The sequence below is a fragment of the Rhincodon typus genome, chromosome 4 (assembly GCF_021869965.1).
Source record: "Rhincodon typus isolate 14 chromosome 4, sRhiTyp1.1, whole genome shotgun sequence".
Lineage (NCBI taxonomy): Eukaryota > Metazoa > Chordata > Chondrichthyes > Orectolobiformes > Rhincodontidae > Rhincodon > Rhincodon typus.
In genome coordinates, this window is record NC_063335.1 from 71,701,298 (window position 1) to 71,718,263 (window position 16,966).

At 39.5% G+C, this 16,966-nt stretch overlaps 1 protein-coding gene across 3 annotated transcripts in view; it reads left to right on the forward strand.

Annotated features, from left to right (window-relative positions):
- Positions 1–16,966, forward strand: part of adcy8 (adenylate cyclase 8 (brain)) — a 104,547-nt gene that overhangs the window by 7,706 nt on the left and 79,875 nt on the right. For all 3 annotated transcript variants that reach the window (XR_007261930.1, XM_020514206.2, XM_020514207.2), the window contains exons 3-5: positions 2,666–2,796; positions 3,367–3,478; positions 16,476–16,603. Coding sequence is in view for 2 of the 3 variants with exons in the window: in XM_020514206.2 (XP_020369795.1) it covers positions 2,666–2,796; positions 3,367–3,478; positions 16,476–16,603 (371 nt within the window). In the remaining variant the exon portion in view is untranslated. The remainder of the gene's footprint in view (positions 1–2,665; positions 2,797–3,366; positions 3,479–16,475; positions 16,604–16,966) is intronic.

Genomic DNA, 16,966 nt, shown 5'->3' on the forward strand with positions numbered 1-16,966 from the left:
GGGGTGATTACACCAATTCCTTGTCCAGTGCTGGAAAATCCCATGTCGAGAATGCCACTCCCATTTTACATCATTATCCAAAGTTACATGTGGAGTTTGTGCCAAGGCCTTTCAGAAAAAGAGAAGACAAAAACTCTCCGTCAAAGAAACATAGAAAATAGGAACATAAGAAACCAAGAAAATAAGAGCAGGGTAGTACTTCTGACCCATTGAGTCTACGCTCTCATTCAGCACAATCGTGGCTGGTCCTTTATAATGATGGCATACTTCTACTCTCTCCCCATGTCCTGGACATTCCTTTCTGGTGCAAAACACAACTGGAAAGGAGTGTGGCCCAAACATGGCAAACAGAAGAAATTAAGGACCAGTATTGGATCCAATACTGGATGTCTTTAGTATCTAGAAATCTATCTTTTTATTTCTTTGCTATATTCAATAAATTTATTCCCACAGCCTTTTGCTTTGGAGAATTCCAAGTGAAGAAATTACACTTCATCTCGACCCTGAATGTACTGCACAGTATCCTGAGACCATGATCCCTTATTGCAGATTCCCTAGACAGGGGAAACATCATCCCCGCATCTTGTCTGTCCAGCTTTGTCAGATGTTTATCAATTTCAATGAGATCCCCTCTTATTTTACGGAACTCCAATGAATACAAGCCCAGTCGATCCAATCTGTCAAGTGGCAATCCTGCCATCCTATGAGTCAGTCTGACAATTCCTAATCTATCACCATTTAAATAGTACTTAACCACTCTGTTTTCCTACTCAGGGAACAATTTCACATTTATCCATGTTAAATTGCGTCTGCCATGTATTTGCCCATCATTCAACTTGTCTTTTTTTTTCATTCAGGAGACATGGGATTTGCTGGCAAGGTCAGCATTTATTGCCCATCCCTAATTTCCCTGGTGAAAGTAGTTGTGATCTGGCTTCTTGACTGCTGCAATCCATTTGGTTCAGGTATACCTACAGTGCAGTTGGAGAGTGAGTTCCAGGGTTTTTATCCAGTAACACTAAAGGAACGACAATATATTTCCAAGTCAGGATGGTTACTAGCTTGGAGAGCAGGTTATAATTAGTGATGTTCCCATGTCTCTCCTGCCCTTCTCTTTCTGGACGGTAGTGGTCATGGGTTTGGAAGGTGTTGACTAAGAGCTTTGTTGAATATCTGCAGTGTATCTTGTAGCTGGTACACACTGCTGCTACTGAACATTGGTAGTGGAGGGGCTGAATGTTTGGAGATGGTCTGCCAATCAAGCTGGTTGCTTTCTCCTGGATGGAGTCAAACTTCTTGAGTGTCTACATCACCTTGAAGTCTGTTTGTATTGTCCACACCACTCACAATCTCACCTACTTTTGTGTCACCAGCAAATTTGGAGGTATTGTGTTTGATTCCCTTACCCAAATTGTTGATATATTGTGAATAGTCGGGCCTAGGCACTGATCCCTGCAGTAGTCCACTAGTCCCCACCTTCCACTCTGAGAAAGGTCTATTTATTGTTACTCTCTATTTCCTATCAGCTAATCAATTTCCCATCCATACCAATATATTACCCCCAATCCCATGTAGTTCAGATTTGCACACTGATCTTTAATGTGGGACTTCAACAAAAACTTTCTGAAAATCCAAATACTCCATATCTAGTGGTTCGCCATTATCGAACCTATTAGATACATTCTGAAAAAACCCTGGACGGTTTGTGAAACATGATTACTCTTTTATAAATCTAAGTTGTCCTTTTGATATTTTCTAAGTGCCCTGTTAGCACGTCCTGTATAATAGACTCTAGAATTTCCCCTCTTGCTGGTATTAGGCTAATCAGTCTGTCATTCTCTGTTTTCTTCCTCCTTTTGTAAATGGTGGAGTTACATTTGCCAACTTCAATCTGCCAGACCTGTCCCAGGACCTACAGAATTTGGGAAAGTGACACACAATATGTCCACTATTTCCATGGCAACCTCCTTTAAAACCCTGGGCTATCGATTATCAGACCCCAGGGATTTATCAGCATTTCAATCCCATTAATTTCTCCAGCACTATTTTTCTGTAACTAATACCAATTTTCTTCAAATCACCTTCCTTACGAGACCCTGATTCCTGAGTATTTCTGAGAAATTATGCATCTCCATGAAGCCAACTCTAAAGTAGTTGTTTAATTACTCTGCTATGTACTTGTTCTCCATTATCAATTCTCTCATATTGGCCTGTTAAGGAGCCGACATTTTCCTTCACTGACTTTTTACTGTTACATATTTGTCGAAGCTTTTACTGTCTGCCTTTATGTCCCTGGCAAGTTTAGACTTTTCATCTCCATAGCACGTGGCACTAGGAGAAATCTAGGACAAATTCAGGTTCTCTTTTTTACTTCTGGCTCCCAGTGTTCTGCTCATCTCACAATGTTCAATCTATTCAGAATTATAACAGCATCACTGATCTGTCTATAAGAATATATTGAGTAGAAGGAAAGCAGAATTTAAATAATTGTATGAAAGTAAAAGGAGTAGATAGTTAGTCTTTGGAGTCAGAACCGAGAAGGCTGGAGAAGGGTAGCTGAGGATGGTATTAATTACGATTCTTCCAAATCTAAAGGATCCTCTGAATATATTGCCTATATTTGCTAATGATATCCATGTGTGCGTATTTTTTTTACATAATTAAGGAGAGGCTGGTTCTTTCAGTTTTACCACGGTTTGTTGTATTGGAGATGATTAATGACATGTCGAGTGTGGAAGGTGAACAGTTACAGCCCCAGTTTCATAAAATCTACATACATCGCTATGAAAATGTGAGGTAAGAAATCTATTTGCTGTTCGCATTTCTGTTCAATTTAAAAAATGTCTAGTCTGAAGAAGTCAAATCTTTCACCTAGGATCATAACGCACACATTCTGTTTATCTTCCTTTTTAAAATGACCCAGCATGTTAGTTACAAAGGAGTTAAAATGTCTGGAAAATGAACAGACTGTAAATATCTGTCCGTCAAGTTTGTCAGGTTTGCCTGACTTGCATGGTTCTTTTAGATTCTAGATGTGCTTGAACAGTCATTGAAGTTGGCCTGTCATGAGCAATTGAAGTGGTTGTCCTTTGTCCTCAACATTTTAATTATGCAATCTATGATAAAAAGCACAGAACTCATTTACCCTAAACCTCCCAGCTGCATGTTCACAGCAGTAGAGATTGAGAAAGAAGTAAATTTTGAAAATGATACACATTTTGAAAAGGACCTTCCATAAAACTGAAAAGCTACCCAATAGTATAAAAATGTGACGGAATACTTTAAACTGACTGAAGTGTTGAAATGTAGCTGCCTTAGTGACCAAAGAAAGAAAAATTAATACCATATTTTCCATGTTTTATTTAGCATTCTCTTTGCAGACGTGAAAGGTTTTACCAACCTCTCTACAACCCTGTCTGCACAGGAACTGGTGAGGATGCTGAATGAATTGTTTGCAAGATTTGATCGACTTGCACATGTAAGTTCAATGAAGCATCAATGCAATGGATGGTCTTTACAACTGCATTTGATGTGCAACATGTGGTGCTACACCCAGCCCAAAAATCACCTTGGGGTTAAGCCAGTCATTTTACTTTGCCAAATTCAATAATCAGAATTTAGTTTGTTCCTTCAATATTTGTAACTTAAATCATTTTTGTCTTTATCATTTTAAATCATTAATCAGAAAAGAGAAAATTAAACCGCTGTGAAATTTCTATGTATTGTGCTGCTTAGTAAATTCACTCCACATGCTTACCAGTCTCCATTGCTTTTCCACGATCCACAATTCAATGTGATAGTTAAATATGCCCACAATGTGCTTTGATTTTTTCATGCATTTGGTAGAAATTATAAAGTTCCATTTACTAATAAAATTGTCAAGATACTGCCAAGCTCTTATTCACAATTTCAGTATCTGGAAATAAAGAAGGTAGGGTAATTTTCAACTCCCAGCTGGCTGTTCTTCACCCACAAAGCTAACGTTTGGCAGTTGAAAGCAAAGGGAGCATATAGACTGTCCCATTGATGTCCAAGGTTTGACTGATTGAGCTTTTCAGATGGGGCTGTACTCAGGTGAGCATCTTATTGGTCTGTGTGAACTGAGGAAATGATTGCTTAAATAAGCAGATCAGCACATTACGCTGATTGTGGGACCCCAATTGCAGTTTTCAGATACAAATGGTTACAGTGGGAATCCATACTCCTTAACCCTCCAGCACCCAACGCCCTGCACTGGACCCAAACTTCCAGCTAAAACAAAACAAAGAACAGCAGATGCTGCCGATCTGAAAAAAAACAGAAATTGGCGGTGAAACCGAGCAGGTCTGGCAGCATTGGTGGGAAGAAAGCAGAGTTAACGTTTCAAGTCCAATGTCTCTTCATCAGAACTGTTAGCAGCTAGGAAGACGTTGGCATTTATGTTGACGCAGCTTCTGATGAAGCTTCCAGCTGGCAAACCAAGGGAGTTGCTTGATTTTCTTTCATCCTCAGGTATGATTCTCACTCGCTAACAGGGCACACTTCATGCCAGCTTTGTTTGGAGGTCTACCCTCCAATGTCCAAGTACACTCCACGCTGTTTTTCATGTATAAAAGGAAAACTAAGAAACGTCAAAAATCTGAAACAAAAAAAAATGCTGAAAATGCATAATAGATAGTCAATAGCTAAAATTCTGTTCTCCGTTCTGTAGGAAGGATGTTGTGAAAATAGAAAGGGTTCAAAAGAGATTTATGAGGATGTTGCCAAGATTAGAGGGTTTGAGCTATAAGGAGAGGCTGAATAGACTGGGGTTATTTTCCCTGGAGCATCGGAGGCTGAGGGGTGATCGTATAGAGGTTTATAAAATCGTGAGAGGCGTGGATAGGGTAAATAGACAAGGACTTTTCCCCAGGGTGGGGGAGTCCAAAACTAAAGGGCGTAGGTTTAAGGTGAGAGGGGAAAGATATAAAAGGAACTTAAGGGGCAACTGTTTCATGCAGAGGGTGGTGCATGTATGGAATAAGCTGCCAGAGGAAATGGTGGAGGCTGGTACAATTACAACATTTAAAAGGTATCTGGATGGGTATATGAATAGGAAGGGTTTCGAGGGATATGGGCCAAATGCTGGCAAATGGGACTAGATTTATCTAGGATATCTGGCTAGCACGGACATGTTGGACCGAAGAGTCTGTTTCCATGCTGTATATCTCTATGACTCTAAGACAGATAAACATTCCGAGAATAAGGTATATGGAAACTGTTGATATCTATTTCCAGCATTTTACTTTTATCTTTTTTTAATGTGCACTTTTAATGTCTTTATAACTTCTCTCATATTAATATTTATGCAAGAATTATAGTGTGGATCCCAAAGATTAACAAAATGCAATGGAAGATTATTTATTGCAAAGCATAAAATTTGTGCATTAGTATCTGACTTCATCAAGTGTATTTTAGAATATTTTTTGATGAATATCAAGTATCCTTGGTTAAGTAACAGCACTTTTACCTCTCGGTTCAAGCCACACTACGAGGGCAGAGTGCGTAATCCAAGCAGAAACATCAATGCAATACACAGGAAACCCTCTGTATTTTCAGAGGTGCAGTATTTCAGGAGACATGAAATCCGTTGTGTGTATCCCATCCAAGTTCCGTTCAACTTTCGACTGAAAGTAGCGTGGATCTTGCAGCTGCTCCTGAGATTTCAAGCTTTCTTCTAGATTTCTTACAGCTGTAGCATTTCAGTTGTATAAGATTTTTATTTTGATTCATTTTTGGTTCTTTTAAAAGACGTTTGGATAAATACATGAATAAGAAATGTTTGGAGGAATACGGGCCAAGTGCAGGCAGGTGGGACTAGTTTAGCTTGGGATTATGGTCAGCATGGACTGAAGGATCTGTATGACTGTAAGACTAGGACTGTATGACCTTTGTTCTGTCTGACCTAAATTGGCATTCTGTCCAAAAATGCAATAAATTAAAAATTCTCATTCTTCTATTCAAATTCCTTAATCATCCTCGCCCTCCTTGTCTCTGTCACCTTCCCCAGACCTGTAACATTCCAAAATCTTCACACACCCTCAACTTTGGCATTTTGTACATCCTTGAGTTATTTTGCATAGTCATTGAGTGCTGTATTTCAGCTGCCTGGGTCTATAATTTTCACAAAAAGCTTTTCCAACCCTCTGCCTTCCTGTAAAATGGTCCACATTTGTGACCAACATGTCCTAATATCACTATATGTGACTCAGTATCATTTATGCTTGATCACATCCCTGTTAAGTTCCTGAAGATGCTTTTCTTCAATAATGGTGCTATATAAATGTAAATTGCTGTTATTGTGTTTCAGGCTTTGATGTTTGAGCTGGTGAAGTATATGCCTTTTAAGGTTCAGTGTTCTGCCATTTTCATATTATGCTAAATTTGGCTTCAAATGCTCATTGATGTAAAATAATAGGGTAACTCAGCAAGATCAATCCTACTCCAGAGGCACTAAAATGACATGGGGCGAGACTCCCTTAGGGAAGCAATTGCTTTTCATTTGGAATTGGCACAATGTGATGTGAAACTGCATTCATAAAAGTGCTCAGACATCCTGGAATTTTTTATAAACTAACTGTGGAGTCTTTTAACTGATAGGAGAAAGTCAATTTTTTTTTGCCTGCAGTCTCAAAACATGTCAAGGACAGCGCTTTACATCTGCATGTTAAGCACGTGAGTGTGCAGTGTTACTGCACACATATACATTAAGAGCAGACATAGGTGATTCATCCTCTTATCCCTGCTCCACCGTTCACTAAGATCATAGCTGATCTGGCTGATCATGGCTTATCTGAGTGTAGCCTCAAATCAACATTCCGCTATTTCAGCCCCATGCTAACAAATTATTTTCTGTTGGGTAGAATGGAATGTACAAACCACGTTCTAACACAACATCACTCTTGCAACTTCTTGGAGAGGGAAGGTTACATTGTGTGTTTTGACTTTCAGAAGCTATTTTACAAAGTACCACATTATAGATTCATTAACAGCAATTAAGCTGTGGGTTGAAGGCTCTGTGGAAATGAAATCAGCAAGAGGACAGAAAACAGAATAGTGGTGAACAGAGATAGTAGGAACTGCCGATGCTGGAGAATCTGAGATAACAAGGTGTAAAGCTGAATGAACACAGCAGGCCAAGCAGCATCAGAGGAGCAGGAAAGCTGACGTTTCGGGTCTGGACCCTTCTTCAGAAATGGGGAAGGAGAAGGGGATTCTGAAATAAATAGAGAGGGGGAGGCAGATGGAAGATGGATAAAGGATCAGATAGGTGGAGAGGAGACGGACAGGTAAAGGAGGCAGGGATGGAGCCAGTAAAGGTGAGTGTAGGTGGGGAGTTAGGATGGGGGTTGGTCAGTCGAGGGAACGATGAGGTTGGAGGCTGCGGGTGGGAGGTCACCTGAGATGATGAGATTGTGGATGGTCTGGGAGATGATGTTTTAGTGGTCGGGGGTGGGGTCATGATCAAGAGGGCGGTAGGAGGAGGTGTCAGAGAGCTGGCGCCTGGCCTCGGCGATGTAGAGGTCAGTGCGCCATACCACAACTGCACCTTCCTTGTCCGCGGGTTTTGTGGTGAGGTTGGGGTTGGAGCGGAGGGCTGCATGTTATGTGGGGGAGAGGTTGGAGTGGGTGAGATGGGTGGAGAGGTTGAGGCGATTGATGTCTCGACGGCAGTTGGAGATGAAGAGGTCGAGGGAGGGTAGGAGGCCTTGGGGTGGTGTCCAGGAGGAGGGGGTGTGTTGGAAGCGGAAGAAGGGATCAGTAGAGGGAGGGTTAGGCTCGCGACTAAAGAGGTAAGCGCGGAGGCGGCAGAAAAACTGTTCAACGCCCAAGCATGCAGGACCTGGTCGAGCAGTTTCAGGGCCATGGACAAGAGGGTTGCAGTGGGAGAGAGATCCACTGAGGTCTTTCCGGAGGGAAGATGGTAACTTCTTTGACAAGAGGGTTGCAGTGGGAGGAGAGTGGTGAACAGTTCTTCTTCAGAAAGGAGAAAATTGTTACTATATATTAAAACCTTGGGTATACAGGGCATAATATAGTTAAGTGGTTGATTTTGACTGGTGCAGACTTGATGGGCCAAAGGAGCCTTGTTCTGTGCAGTAGACTTCTATGACCCTATAGTTTCAAAGCTTGCAGATGCCACAAAGTTCAGAACTCAGATAAACTGTGAGGGAGGTAGTGGCAAATTCTGCAAGGACAGAACCAGACTGAACAGGCACATGACAGAGTAGATTTAACATAGAGACATAAGATGTCATTCATTTTGGCAGGAAGATTGAGGAATGGCAAAATGAAATAAATGGTAGTTTTAAAGGAATTGAATAGTGGAACCCGGGTTTACACATACATAAATCTTTGAAGAAGGGAGGAAAAATTGAGAAGGCTGTTTAAAAGATGTATGGGATCCTTGCCTTTATCAAAAAAGGAATAAAGTACAAATGTAAGAAAGTATGCTAAACTTTTATAAAATAGTAGTAAGACATCAGCTAGACTTTTACAGCCAATCCTAGGCACCATATTTTGGAAGGATGTCATGACCTTAGACAAGGCCGATCAAACAATCCAGTCAAAAACTAAGGCATGCAGAATGACAAAAGCTAATGGTAGGTAGAAAAATCAGGAATATTTTAGGAACCAGCAGCAAATGACTAACTGGCTGATAAGGATGGAGAAAATTAATTACAAATGTTCATTGGCAATCAGTATGAAAACATACAGTAGGAGCTTCTATGGGTATTAAACAAAAGTTTGGACGTTGCATTGGGGAATTGATAATAGGGAATGTGGAAATGGCTGATAATTTAAACTAATAATTTTATCAGTCTTTATGGTGGAGGACACAATAAACATCCTAAAGATGACAGATAAGCAAAGTGCTAATGGAAGTTAAGATCTTATAACAGTCTCTATCACAAGGTTCAAAGTGTTTGACAAACTAATGGGACCGAAGCAGACAAGTTGCCCTGGTCTGATGAAGGAAGTGGCTGAGGAGAAAATGTAGATATTACTTGACACATTCCAGAACTCACTGAATTCAGGAGAGTTCTTGCAGATTAGAAAGCAACTAATGCGACCGCCATGCTCAAGAGGAGAGGGAGACAGAAAGCAGAAAGCAATGGGCCATTAGCTTAACATCTGTCATTGGGCAAATGTTATACTCCATTATATAGGAAGAAATACCAGGACATTTAGAAAAGCTTAATGCAATCTAACAGAATCAGCATGGTTTTATGAAAAGGAAATCATGTTACTAGAGTCCTTTAAGGAAATAATGAGCAGAGTTGATAAAGGGGAACAGGTAGATGTAGTGTATTTAGTTTTCCAGACGGCATTCACAGAGGTGCCTCATAAAATATTATTACACAAGATAGGAGCTCAGAGTATTCAGGGTAATGTACTAGCATGGACTGAAAATTGGTTAACACCACAAAAGACAGAGGGTCAGGATTAATTGTTTCTTTTTTCACATTGGAAAGACACAACTATTAGAACGCCCAAAGGATTAGCCCTAGCGCCTCAATTATTTACTAATTATGTCAGTGACTTGGAGGGGGTGTTCCAGGGGCACAGGGTGCAGAGCGTAAAGCATCCAAATTTGCAACAAAACAAAAAAAGGGAGGGTATGTTGTGATGAGGACATACAGAATCTGCAAAAAGATTTGGATAGTTGAGTGAGTTAGTAAAAACTTGGCAGATGGAGTTAAATGTAGGGACGTGTCAGGTCATGCACATTGATAGGAAGAAGCAAAAAGACAGACTAAGATTTAAATGGAGGGATACTCCAATGGTTGCCCTGAGGCACCTGGGTTTTTTTTAGGTATGAAATACAAGAGGTTACAGTGTAGTTGCTGCGGGTAATTAAGAAGGCAAATAGAAGTTTGGCCTTCATTGCTAAGGGTTTGGAGTTTGAAAATAGAAAGTTTTATTGCAAGAGTACAGGGTGTTGGTGAAGCCACGCCTGAAGTATTATGTATAGTTTTGGTCGCCATCATTTAAGAAAGAATGTACTGACATTATATGACTTATCAAGAACAACTAAATAGCTTAGGCCTTTATTCAAAAGAATTTCAAAGAATGAGGCGTGATCTTTTTGAAACATACAAAATTCTGAGGAGGCTTGACAGGTAGATGTTGAGAAGATATTCCCAGTAGTAGGGACACTCATTAAAACTGAAATGTGAAGGAATTTCTCTTCCCAGAGGCTAATGAATGTGTGAAATTTTCTAACGTAGACAGTTGTGGAAGCTAGATCATTGAAAGCACTTAAAGGGAAGATAGCTGGATTTGTGTTAAATGTGTGGGAGTTGATGCTATCAGGAGCTGGCATGGAAAGGAGTTGAGGCCTGGGACAGATCAGAAATGATCTTTTAGAATGGTAGGATAGGCTTGAGAGGCCAAATGGTCTACTCCTGCTGCTATTTCTTATGTTTTTATGTTCTTAAGGTGCAAAGGAGTTCGATACCAGGAATGAACAAACTTCATTTGCATGTGGAGCAAGGTTTCCTCTAGGCTATGCATGTTCATAGCCATTCTAATGTTCTGTGCATGCGATCGCTGTGCCAACGCAGATTGTAACATTGACCTCCAGTTTCGGAAGTTCTGTCACACATGGACCTCATGAGTCCACGCTAAAGAAGGAAAAATTAGAGGGAACACTGATGGGGACAGTAGAGAAACTGGAGTTATTCTCCTTAGAGCAAAGAAGCATAAAAGGAGATGTGATAAAGGTCTTTTAAGGGTTTTAAAAGAATAAATAAGGAGAAATAGTTTGCACGTGCAGGTCACTAATCAAATACCAACTCTCTCTTTCACAAAGGTTTATTTCTAGTCTTTTAGTGTTGTTCATTATTCAAAAATATGGTTACCATTGTTTCAACATTCCTATTTATCAAATTCACGCTTGACTTTGAAATGAGTTTTAAATCATTTCAAAGTTGTCTAAATTTGAGAATCAGCAACAACTATCAAGAATCACCATTGACAAATTCAGAGAGATGTTTGCTTTATGCAGAGAAGAACAGCAAATATGTTTAAGGTAGGTAAATGTAAAGTGATATGATCTGTCAAAAAAGTGGGATATACACACAGTGGGAACATAGTGGAGAGATAAGAGCCAGAGGGCATTGCTGAATCTTGGTGAACATTTCAGCAACATTAACTTTGTACTGTCAGGTTGCAAACAAAATAGACTGTTTGACAGTGTAGCAAAGGACATCATACAAAAATTGAAGCAAGTTATTTTAAAATGTTCCATTTCCTTTGTGAGACTGCCTTTGAATATTGGGTTGTGCACCATGGGCTGAGAAACGCCCAATATCAGACTGGCTACCCAGTGCATTGAAAGAAAAATTCCTGATCAGCTGTTTATGTCCTGCCAAAGGTGCATACTTTTAGGAACCTACTTCCAAAATGTCATTTATTTGTAATGGGAATGAAATGTAAAAGTAGGGAAGTTCTGTTACAGTTATACAAAGCATTGGTAAAATAAGAGGATGTTTCTTCTTAGAGACTCAAACTAGGAGAGACAGTTTAAAAATAAGGATTCTCCTGTTTAAGATTGACATTTGTAGATTTCTTATTTACTGAGAGGGTCATTCCTCCATGAAGCTCTCCTCCTCAGAGAGTAGTGGAGGGACAGTCATTGAACATTAAGGCTGAGTTAGATTCATAATCGAAGGAGAGATTCAAAGGGTAATAGGGTGGACAGCGAAGCAAAGTGGAGGCCACAGTCAGATCAGCTACGATCTGAGCAAATGATGCAGCAGGCTTGAAATGTTAAATGGCTTGCTCCAGTTCCTGACTTGTTTGTATGTATGCATGCATTTACACATGATATCATGTCACTACAAAGGGTTCATTGAAAGGCTACAAGATCAGTGTCAGCACATTGATGTCGGTAACCGCAGAGTTAAATGATAACAATATACTTGCTGATTAGAATCATAAAAATTTACAGTACAGAAGGAGACCATTCGACCCATTCTGTTTGTACTGTACTATTGAAAGAGTTACCCAGCTAGTCCCCTTCTCCAGCCCTATCTCCATAGCCTTCTAAATTCATCACTTGCAAATATATGTCAAGCTCTCTTTTGAAACCGCCTATGGAATCCACCTTCACTACTCTCCCAGGCAGTGCATTCCAAATCCCAACAGCTCTCTGAGTAAAGAAATTTCTCTTCATCGCACTCCTAGCTGTCTTGCTGACAGTCTTGACATTGTGACCACTAGTTACTGACATACCAAATAGCGGAAACAGAATTTCCTTCTTCACCCTGTCAAAATTGTTCATAATTTTGAACACCTCAATAAGGTAACCGCTTAATCGTTTGTGCACTGAGGAGAATAAGCCCAATTTCTCCCATTTCTCCTTGTATCTAAAATCCCTCATTCCTGATATAATTCTAGTGAATCTCTTTTGCTGTCTCTCTGGGGCTTTAATATTCTTTCTTAAATAAGATACCCAGAACTAACCACAATAGTCCAAATGTGATCTGACCAATGATTTGTAAAGGCATAGTATCGCTTCCTTACTTTTATGCATCTATTTATAAACCCAAGGATCCTATAAGCTTTCCTAACAACTATTTCAACTCCCCTGCCGGCCCATTCAGAGAATTATACACATGAGCCCCAAGGTCCTTCTGCTCCTGTACTGCCCTCGAGTTGTACCATCTCTCTGTGTTTCTTTGACCACAATGTATTACCTCACATTTCTCTGCATTGAAATTTTTCTGGCAGGTGTCTGCTCATTTGGCCAACCTGTCAATGTCCCTCTGAAGTCATTCAGCATCATCCTCACAATTCACTATTCTCCCTCGCTTAGTATAATTTGCAAATTTAAAGATTTTACCCTCAACACCCATGTCCAATCATTTGTATAAATCTGAAAAAGCAAGCGTTCCGACACCAATCCCTGGGGAGCACCATCTTCAACTCATCTCCAGTCTGAGAAATACCCTTCTATACCTACCCTCTGTTTCCTATCTTTTAGACAACTTCTAATCCATGCTGCCAAGGACCCATCAATCCCAAAAATTTCACATTTGCTAACTGGCCTGCCATGTGGCACTGTGTCAAATACTTTCTGAAAGTCTAAATATGCAACATCCACAGCACTACCCTCATCCACTGCCTGTGTCACCTTGTCAAAAAATTCAGTTAAATTTGACAAACATGACAAAGCCATGTTGACTGTGTGATGTTAACGTATTCTTCTTGTTGTGTATATTTATCTTATCCCATATTATGGCTTCCATCAGTTTATCCACTACTGATGTCAAGCTGATAGGTCTGTAGTTTCCTGGGTTATCCTTTGCCCCTTTCTTAGACAACGATCCTCCAGTCCCCTAGGACTAATCCTGTGTTTAAAAAAGTCTGAAAAATTTCTGTCAACAGCTCCGCAATTTGCTCCTCTGCCTCTCTCAGCAAACTAGGATGTATCCCATTTGGGTCTGGCAACTTTTCTACCTCAAGTGCTAACAGCCTCTTTAGCACCCTTTCTTTATCTATCACTGTACTGCTCAGTTGCTTGTACCGACATTTTCAATGGAGCCATTGTTACCATATTTTAATTTGGTAAAGACAGAAGTAAAGTACTCATTTAGTACCTTTGCCCATATACTTTGTGGCCAACTCTGGACCTGTTCAAACAGTTCTTCAAACAATTAGTCAGGATTCTCTACTAATTTGGATTAATAATTGGAATAATCAGATACATTACTTAATAATCAGTGAAATGTAGTTTTTTTGTTTTAAAATCTGATGAAAGCTAAGTTAAGTACTGTTTTGCAATGAGCACTTACAGCAAATTCATTAGCTGAACTTCATGTATTACTGAAGAAAATAGACACTGAAAATCTGTAAAAGCAATTTGCATTTAGTTAACACCTTTAATGTAGTATCATGTTCCAAGAACTTCACAAAGACAATTTGACACTGTGATCTTAAAGCACATGACCAAAGCTTATGTAAAGATATATGAAGTACACTGTATGGTTCATCAGAACAGTCCTATCAAGACATTGTGTCATTTTGGAAAGCCATTTACATATTCTGCCCACTACCATCCGACTCCAACACCAACTACCACATAGTGCAATATATTGAAAAGACAAAATAAAATGACTGGTCCAGGAGAAATCCAAGTGAAATTCGTTTCTGATTCTGAAGCTTACCAACAAGTTTGTGGGGACTAGAGTAAGTATACAACACAACCCCAAAGATATTCTGTGTGTACACTTGTTTATCAGTCTTGAGATCTTGCCCAAATCCCTGTTGATTACTTGCAGTGAAGCTATACTTACTGCATTTTCTGTCAAATTATTCCAGAAATTAATCGCTCTTCCAAAAGAAATAGTTCAAAACCCCTAGTCTATTTCTAGCTTTCATAACTTATACATTTTCTGTCCCAATCCTATCTAATTGAAAAAAAATCTATTTTTTTTGCATTTTCAAGTTCATTTCCCCAAGTTCATTATACTAAAAGTTCTCCACAACATGAATGTATATCTGCCAAGGAGAGGTGTGATTGGGTACAATTAGGGTTAAAGCCCAAAAGATGGTCCCAGATCTGGAACCCGACAAGGTCCTGTCTACTTCTGAGTTTAACTTGAGCAGGGTTGGAGGTGAACACGCATGTAGCTAGTCGGTAAGACATTGAAATATAATCCAAGTGCTGGGTTCTTGAGCTGCGAAGGTTAGGATTGGGTTCAGAGCGTAGTGGGAGTGCTCTATCAGTCAATCTGATGGGCTGGGGTGCTGTCGAACAGTGAAATTGAACGGCTGCGCTCTCAGCATGTGACTAAGCTTACTACTTGAAGTCAGACAGCAGCTCTTAAAGGTGAGATGTATTCTGACTGTGGCAGGAACTGAAACTGATTCGGCAACATTGGTAGCAACGTTAGTACTTTGCAGAAATCAAATTTTTCTCTGTCAAGACACGTCTGTTGTCAGAGAGAGTGTATCCTCAACAGTTGCACCAGTGAGCAAGGCCAAAATTATCCTGTTTTATGCCCTCTTAGAGAAATGTACAGGTGAGCCTTTTTCCAGCCTTTCGCAACAATCCCAAGCCCCCCACCGCCCCTGTCCCCCGTTCCCCCCCACCCATAACCCACCAAGTGCACCTCCCATTTCTCTGAGCAGCCTTGTGCATGGTCTCAGAACCAGCAACCCAATTTACTCGAATGATTTGATTTTAGCCAGGTCTAAATACACATCAATTTTAATTATTCAATTACAATAACAAAACATTATCTTCAATAATATAGATTGATGCTAAGCAACCATTTAAAACCTCTGCCAAAGTTCATAAGTCCATTTAATTTGCCCTTGAAATCTGTCAGTGGCCCTGTACAGTTCTTAATGGCTCTCTGTTAAATGTTCTTGAAAAAACTCTTTTCAATTACAATGATTCTCCTATTACTCTCTTCTTTGACATCCTGTTGGCTGGTCTGGTAGCAGCTTCTGTTGCCCTTAGCTGAATTTTATACCTATTTTAGTTTTCCTATGAGCTATTTTCCTTTACATAGCAGTCATCTTTGGCCATAATCAGTTTGCTATTTGGTTTTATTTTACCATTGACTTGGCTTATAATATTGTAGACTTGCTTCATTTGAGCATAAGAATGAAGAATTTTCCATTTCTCATCAATGTTTCTTCAGTAAAATCTCTCAATGAATTTTATTAATATTGTTTGCTATCTGACATATTTTCTTGATTTGTTTGATTAATTCTGATGATATTTTGACCACTCATGTCTAAGTGCCTTTTTAGCTGTAATTTTCTGCTTGCAAGAAAACAATTGTTTGTGATATCTATAAATCCTGCAGCAATTGGCAAATTAAAATCACTTTCCCTCCAGTTGCTTTAAATTTGCTTTCAGTCCATTTTAAGCCACTAGCAATGACCAGTTTCAACCCACTGTGTTTTATAATGAAATTGGCAGAGAAATACAGCACCTCTAAGAAGGTCGTGCTCCTTAGAATAGGGTATATCCTTCAGTACTCAATAATTAGCTTAAAGACTCATTTGCATTGCATATTATCTGTAATTTATGCAATTATATTTTCCAGACAGAATAATACATTCCTAATATGTGACCTGTTGTAATGTGTCACAATGTTTACTAAGGAAGGTACTTATTTAAATTTGAATTTAAGTATATTTTTAAGAGCTTCCTATGTAGCCTGCTCGTTTTAAGTAAGGCGTTATATTTAAAAGATGCTTGAGGTTGTTTGCTTACACTGTCTGTAATGCTTTTCCCAGACACCTGATCGGATAGGTGTAATCATTGAAGAGAAATTTGCTGATTTTTGCTTCTTACCTCAGCAAATTTAGTTGTCAGAAGCTTTATAAATGCAAAATAATGAAAATGTGCAACTGTGCGTGTAGAGTTCCACTAACACAATTATACAGTGCAGTATAGCAGTTAAAATAATGTATTTTTAATAATATTTTAGGAGCATCACTGCCTTAGAATTAAGATCCTGGGAGATTGCTATTACTGTGTTTCTGGACTCCCTGAACCACGTCAAGACCACGCACACTGCTGTGTTGAAATGGGTCTTAGCATGATCAAGGCAATAAGGTAATTTCATCACAATTGTACAAGTGTGCCGAAGCTTATTACAAGTGCAGATTTAAGGTAATAAAGTTACACAATAGATAAAAATATAGTAAACTTACATAGTATCAGTTGTGTCTCAGTTGGTGAAACTGCCACCTCTCAGTTAGAACATTATGGGTTCAAGGGCTTCTCCAGTACTTGAGCACAAAGTATAAGAAATAAAACCCCTCTTTAGTACTGAGGGAGTGCTGAGCTGTTAGAGATGCTGTTTTCAGATGAGATATTAAATCCTACTGTCCTATCAGTGGTTGTAAGCAATCCCATTTTAAAGGACTATTGCAAAGAATGTTGTCACTGGCCAATTTTTGACCCTCAATCAGCATC